Genomic DNA, 6,905 nt, shown 5'->3' with positions numbered 1-6,905 from the left:
AAGTAGAAGATACTGTGTTCTGTTTGTTGTAGTACTGCAGTATTCCTGATTCATTATTCATTATTTTATGTTTCTGCAAATGTATCAATAGTAGAAAATCAATCCCATAATTATCATAAGGTTAATTTCTATCATGTTCTTCAGTTCTACTGCTCCAATATGTGTAAAACTGCAGCTTGTAGCTGGTTTTCATTTGTTTCTGTGCAGTTTAATCCAAACATCATCATGTCCATGAGCTAAAGTCCAACATGTGGCCCTGAAATGTAGAAACCTTCAGTTTAGTACTGCAGTTCAGTACTGGAGTAAATACTTTACATGACTCAGGTGATGGTGTTCAACAATAAAAAGCAACAACCAGCACAGAGAAATAAGATGAATGTTCATTTATTTATTGATGTTCATTTTCATTTCTTGACCTCCTGAAAGAAAAGAAAAGAAACATAAGGAAACGTAGTGAAGCAGTCAGATCGTTTACTGAAGCTCCAGTACAACATGAAGTACTGCATGTTCAAGGTAAAAGTCCTGCCTTTCAAATCAGGTACCTCATTGATTAGATGTAAAAGTACTTCGTTTACTTTTTTGATGTTGTACTGCATCAGTGCAGGATGTTCTTACTACGTCTGCGTACCCCAAAGTGTTTCCAGTCCTGGATCTCATCATAGAGGGCATCTCCAGGACAGGACGTGTTCACCACCTGCCTGTGCCCCTGCAGGACGAAGTCGGGCACCAGTCGTCCACCACCCACGGCGCAGGACGCCAGCTGGTCTCGCACCAGCCCCATGGAATGCTGGGAGGGCAGGTTGGTGACGTAGTCTCCGATGAAGGAAACGCCGTAGCCTATGGAGTTGTGTCCCAGGGTGTGGGCTCCTCGCCAGCACCAGCCTCGACCCTCGTAGATGTAGCCGTCAGAGCCGGCGACGAAGCTTTAGGAGCACAGGGGGTCTTAGCCATCGTGAGGTGGGTGCAGTCACACGTGGTTTGTTTATGTTTGTGATGTTACCTGTATCCTATGTCGTCCCAGCCTCTGTCGTCCTGGTGGAAGCGCTGCATGGAGCGCATGTCTGCAGAGCACTGCTGGAAGGTCACGCAGGGCTGGCTCGGGGTGTGGGTGTGGTGGATGTACAGGAAGGACAGAGGAAGAGTCAGGTTGGTGGGTGTTCCTCTGTACGGCTCTGCCCCCCACATGCACCGGGGTATGATGGGTGGGCAGTCTGAAACAGATGTAACCAGATGTTTACTGTCTGACTGTGGCTGCAGGTAAGTTAAAGAAACAGGTGATTTCCTGTGTTTGTTCTTTTACAAAAATAGGAGGCCCATCTGTTTCCAAAAACCAGCTCCAGACGTTGCTGTGAGCAGAGAGAAGCTGCTGGATCAGTGCAACCAGAGACCAGTGGACTCTTGTTCCTTCAGAGCCTGTAAACAGTGACGGCCGTTCTCAGGTTCTGGAGCTGGTTTTTGGAAACAGACGGGCCTCCCATTGTTGGTGAAGAAGAACCACGTGAGCCAGGTCAGGACTCAGTGACACACAGAATCAGCAAATGCATTGTAGCATTTATGTAGCATTTGTATTTATGTCTGTTTGCACTGGAGTACCCCCCCCCCCCCCCCCCCCGCACCCCTACACACACTTGGCAATAAAGCTCATTCTGATTCTGATTGGCCTGATGTTTCTTATTTTTGATGCATTGTCAAATCAGACTGATTCTTTCAGTTTGTCTGTGCTCTGGTCTCATGCTCACCCATGTACGTACGGACAAACTTCTCCATTGTGTCTTTCACCACGTCCATCAGGTGCTTCTTCTCCTTTGCCTCCATCTTAGATCGGCCCTTCATTCTGCGCTGCAGCTCCACTGATTTCACCACCTGTCTGACCAGCACCACAGGGGCGACCAGCTCTCTGAAGTTCTCCCTGCGCCGTCGGCTGATGAGGCGTGGGGCACCGTCCAGTCCTTTGTGGTCCAGCTGGTGGCAGTAGTACTCTGTCAGAAAGCTGCTGAGCTTCAGACCTCGACTGGGTTTGCCAGAGACCTCCATCCCTAAAACTGCTCCATCCATTCCTCCGTTGACCTGAGCGGTGGTGAGTGGAGAGAGGGCATCTAAGAGGGTAAAGACTCGTGGGGAGGTCAAGCTGTCCCAGCAGCCATCAGGTCCCAGGCGCTGAGCGAGAGGGGGGCTGTGCCTGGCAGAGAGGCCGAGGTCTTTAGCCAGAGTGAGCTGGTACAGGCCCCGAACACGCCCGCTGGACTTGGAGAGGAAACCGGCCTCGATGCCCAGGAGCAGCGGCCCGAGGGCGACGGTGGTGCCATCTGAGGTCAGAACCACGCCTCCCTCTCTGGCCTCCTTGCTCACCCCATGACGCACTGCCTTGCTGATGTAATCCGACAGGCCGGCTTCCACTTCAGGACCAGTGGCGTCCTGAGCATCACCGAGGAAGTGCTGAATGAAGGCGTCGTTAAGACCAGCCGCCCTGCGCAGCCTCTTCAACACAGCTGCTGGTGCTGCCCCTGGGTCCTGGTCCTCCACCTGCTTTACTGCCTGGATGAAGTCGTCCATGTGCTGGGAAAACACAGCTGGAGACAGAAAATACACAAATACCAATTACTCAGGTGAAACCCAGGTCGGCCCTACGCAGCGTTACCACCTGTTTGTCTCAGAAGGGGGGACCAGTAAGCTGGGTCAGAACCAAACAGGCTGAAGCTGCTTCCTGTTGAAGTTAAATGTCCCTGAGTCAAAAACAGTTTCATTGACTCTGATTCCGCAGTTTCTCTGCTGCACTTCCTGATCTTATTTGGTCTCTGTGCTTTTCATTATTTCATGTGAACATTTCTCATCTCATGTTATTTTTAATGTCGTTAATCTGTTTCCAAAGAGTCCGGTCAGTAAAGCTGCCTGACTCCACTTGCAGTTTTCTGATTCACTCTAAACAAACGGCAGGTTGCGGCTGCAAAGCGTCAGAAAATGCGATGAAAGTAGAAACTGATGTTTTACCTTCTGTCAAAGTGCTGACCAGGACCACAGCGAGGGCCAGGCTCAGTCTCCAGCTGCCCGTGTCCATCCTGAGCTGTAACAGCTTCAATCCTTCCACTTCCTGTCACTTCCTTCACTTATAGCCATGCACGTGCACGTGCCGGTTATGTAACAGTCGTGCATGTACTGTAGATACGCCTGCATTGGCGTGGCCGACTGAGCAATGTGGGAAACTGGCACCTGCGATGTGACCAGTGTGCAGCAGTTTGTCCTCGCAGCTCAGGCTCTTCCTGTTTGCTTCACACAGTGTCAATATGCTCGAACTGGACCTTCTCGAGAAATTCACGAGTTCTGTAATGAACATCCGTCGCCTCGTTGTTTTGGGAATAAATATCAGCCACATCTGCTTTGCTGGGCAAACCACTGGAACTCCTGTCTGTGGCAATAAGCATGTTCTCATTAAGTGAGGAAGTCCCACAACCATGAGTCACATGTGTGCTGGTTTATTCAGCTTTAACATGCACGAGCTCTCAGTCTGTCAGGTGTGAGTCCACAGGCTGCTCAGGTGAGAAGCCACAGATCAGCTCTCACAGCCACAGCATGATACGAACAGGAAGCTGGAAAATACAGGCCAGAGGTCAGAGGTAGAAAGTTACTGCGAACTGATAAAAACAGGGAGGAACAAGGAAGGTAAAGAAATACCACAATAAAAGTACCATCATCCAAATGTACTTGAAGTATCCAAAGTAAAAGTACTCATTGTGCAGAATGGCCCATTGCACATGAATGGATCTGATATTATTGGATTCTAATTATTGATGATTATTGTGTTGATCACTTTAATGTTGGAGCTGACGTTAACTACCTTATATACTTCTAATTTGAAGTACTTTCCATACTGCTGGGTAGCTGACGTTAACTACCTTATATACTTCTAATTTGAAGTACTTTCCATACTGCTGGGTATCTTGGGAATTTCCCCCCAGGGATCAATAAAGTTTGATGATCAGTCTGTATTTTGTTGGATCCATCTGATTCTGAAAAGGAACTAAAGTTATCAGATAAAAGTCCAAGGCTAAAGTCCAAGGTTTGGGTCTAGGACACGAAGTCCCAGCGGAAAGTGTCGAACACAGTCGAGCACCAGCTCCGGAACAGTAGGTGGCGGTAAGGAATCTAAATGCAAAATAAGTATAATTTAAATAATAACAGTTTCATATAAAGACTTTGTAGAAAAGAACCGTAATATTTAACATTTGAAGAAACACTTGTTTAACACTTGCTCGTTTGGTTTAAATTATTTATTTCGATGTGTATAGAGCTGTACACACCGTAGAAGAAGAAGCAGCACGGCAGAAGAAGAAGGAGGCAGCTGATCTAAGGTTCGTTTATTTTTGAAGGTTTTATTTTTCTTTAAAAACTAAAATATTCGTGTTTGTCTTGTTTTTCTTTGAGATTTTAAAGCGTTTAAACATTCACACTCCTCACTGACAGGAAGTGCCACTTAGCGTCTGTGGCTAGCTCAGGTAGCTAGCTGTTAGCTTCGGTGATCAGGTAAAAGAAACTGGACCGGATCGGAACCAGTGCCTGTAGAAACACGGTACATGGTCAGTGACCGGAACCACAGCGTCAGGCTGCGAACTGTGTGTTTCTAGAGAGAAATGATCATCATCACTGTGAACAGAGTCCAGAGCTAAAGGCGTGTTAAGCTAACGTTAGCTGCATTTCTCTATGAATGGCGATTTATGGTCAACTATTGTTTACTGTTAGTTCATTATTACTTATTGATTTCCTTTAGTTACCTCCAGCTGCATCACTGTGCATGTCTGTGCATATTTGGCCTCAGGTCACTGGCTGTGAGTTTATTTCGGTAAACTGGATGTTAAGTAGTTTTTCAGACAGTGAAATTCAAGTGTCAGGTTGGTTTCGATTGTTTATCTCTTAGTTAACTAGTTAATTAAAACCAGTTAAACCTCTGGCTGAGTCATTGAAATATTAACTAGTTTGGTTTTGATCCCCTCAGTGATAATATTTAATGTTTAGCTCATATAACAAACCCAGGTTTTTTAAATGTGTGTCATATGTACCACTGTGTGTGTCTGTGTGTGCGTGTGCGTGCAGACATATATATATGTATATATATATATATATTTAATACGTTCAGTTTTTCCTGTCTTCATACTTTGACCTGATCCAACCCTGAAACTGTCATCACTCTCCAGCAGAAAATGGACACGCGGTTCACTCGAGGGAAATCCAACATCTTGGAGCGGCCCCTGACCCGACCCAAGACTGAAGTGAGCGTGAGCGTCTTCGCCCTCCTGTTCTCGGAGATGGTGCAGTACTGTCAGAGCCGTGTGTACTCGGTGTCCGAGCTGCAGACGCGCCTGGCGGACATGGGCCAGAGCGTAGGGTCCAGCATGCTGGATGTGCTGGTGCTGAGGGAGAAGAACGGGAAGAGAGAGACCAAACTGCTGAACATGCTGCTCTTCATCAAGGTGAGCGCCTGTAAATACTGATGTTAGTTTTAGGAGGTGACAATTTTCTGAGTCCAAACCCCGTTCAGTGTGGTGTACTCAGCATGATGTGTGTGAATCCAGAACCGTTTTCAGAAAAAGACGGGCCTCATGTGTGAGCCGGTGCAGACATGTGGCTCAGAAAATCACCACTTTTATCCTTTTACCTGTTTTGTTGCTTTAGGTCAACGTGTGGAAGTCTCTGTTTGGGAAGGAGGCTGACAAACTGGAGCAGGCCAATGATGATGATAAGACTTACTACATCATAGAGAAGGAGCCGCTTATCAACGCCTACATCTCTGTGCCCAAAGAGAACAGCAGCTTGAACTGCGCCTCCTTCACTGCCGGCATCGTGGAGGCCATCCTCACACACAGTGGCTTCCCTGCCAAGGTCACTGCCCACTGGCACAAAGGCACCACGCTCATGATAAAGTTCAACGAGTCGGTCATAGCCAGGGATAAGGCTTTGGACGGCAGATAAAGAGACTGGGGGGGGGGGGGGGTCTGGTTCTGTAAATCAGCACAGACTCATCCAGACTGGTTCTGAGTGAGACTGAATTTGGTTGACGGGGCCACGTCATGGATGGATGCTCCGTACTGAGCATCTAGGGCAGCTAGGTTCAGTCAATCATGTGTTAGACCTCGTGAAGTGACGTGTTTTCTCTAGACCAGGTTCCTGACACATTTTCACATCATGGATCATTTATCGAGCATGAGCAGGATGGATAATCCTCTCACCTCTCACCGTGTTCTGCTGTAATTCTCTGATAGGAAAGATGAACCCTGATATTTAGGATCACATTACACTTGGTAATTATTGAAAAAAAGCATCTTCTTGTTTGTAAATAAAACATTTTTGGCAGGATACACGGCGATTTTTAACTACATTTATGGGGAAATATCCATAGTTAGCTCATTCACATTTTTATAAACTATTCATGTGTGACCATGTGTGATAAATTCTAATCATCATTATATTGTAAGGTGATGTCTGAAATGTTGCTCCCTGTTGTTTCTTTGAGTAGAACATCCAGGCAGGACAAAGATCTGGTGTTTACCTGTTTCACTGCTACAGTTGTATATGTTGTATTTTACAGAGACCTGTGAATATTTGATCTGTTTATCTGTTTCATTCCAGTTCAGCTGCGTGTTGAACCAGAGCAAAACAGATTCAGGTCCAGTGAGTCCCATCGTCACTTTCTTTTATTATACATGATAACAGAACAGTGTTTTTACACTCAGTGTGTCTAAAGTTAAGGCAATAAAAACAAATCCAGTAGATAAATTGTATTGATGGACATGTTTAAGTTAAAAATGTACAGGAAATACAACAGAGAATAAATGAAATCTAAAGTTCAGTGTGAGAGGCTTCATCCTGCTGACTCATGTGTTTTATTATTAATATTAATGTTGTGTTAATTGAAA

The 6,905-nt window shown here is 46.0% G+C and overlaps 2 protein-coding genes across 4 annotated transcripts; one reads left to right on the top strand and one right to left on the bottom strand.

Annotated features, from left to right (window-relative positions):
- Positions 1–368: 368 nt before the first annotated feature.
- On the bottom strand, positions 369–3,131 carry pglyrp6 (peptidoglycan recognition protein 6). 2 transcript variants are annotated; one of them, XM_026324467.1, is made up of 5 exons: positions 2,989–3,131; positions 1,740–2,570; positions 1,001–1,211; positions 629–923; positions 369–419 (listed from the first exon to the last, which is right to left on the bottom strand). In XM_026324467.1, the coding sequence occupies exons 1-5, from the start codon at positions 3,053–3,055 to the stop codon at positions 405–407; spliced, it is 1,419 nt and encodes a 472-aa protein (XP_026180252.1). In that variant the 5' UTR covers positions 3,056–3,131; the 3' UTR covers positions 369–404. The 2 variants fall into 2 exon arrangements, with proteins under 2 accessions (XP_026180252.1, XP_026180251.1); XM_026324466.1 differs by lacking the exon at positions 369–419 and having other exon boundaries at positions 581–923.
- Positions 3,132–4,248: 1,117 nt separating this feature from the next.
- Positions 4,249–6,838, top strand: LOC113140595 (trafficking protein particle complex subunit 5-like). Of its 2 annotated transcripts, none has more exons than XM_026324498.1 (3): positions 4,249–4,346; positions 5,190–5,462; positions 5,665–6,838. In XM_026324498.1, exons 2-3 carry the CDS (start codon positions 5,193–5,195, stop codon positions 5,959–5,961), a joined length of 567 nt encoding a protein of 188 aa, XP_026180283.1. In that variant the 5' UTR covers positions 4,249–4,346; positions 5,190–5,192; the 3' UTR covers positions 5,962–6,838. The 2 variants fall into 2 exon arrangements, with proteins under 2 accessions (XP_026180283.1, XP_026180282.1); XM_026324497.1 differs by having other exon boundaries at positions 5,187–5,462.
- The last annotated feature ends 67 nt before the right edge of the window (positions 6,839–6,905 follow it).

This window comes from Mastacembelus armatus, chromosome 8 (genome assembly GCF_900324485.2).
Source record: "Mastacembelus armatus chromosome 8, fMasArm1.2, whole genome shotgun sequence".
Classification (NCBI taxonomy): domain Eukaryota; kingdom Metazoa; phylum Chordata; class Actinopteri; order Synbranchiformes; family Mastacembelidae; genus Mastacembelus; species Mastacembelus armatus.
The sequence above is the reverse complement of the archived record's forward strand: the minus strand, read 5'-3'. Positions and strand labels throughout refer to the sequence as shown.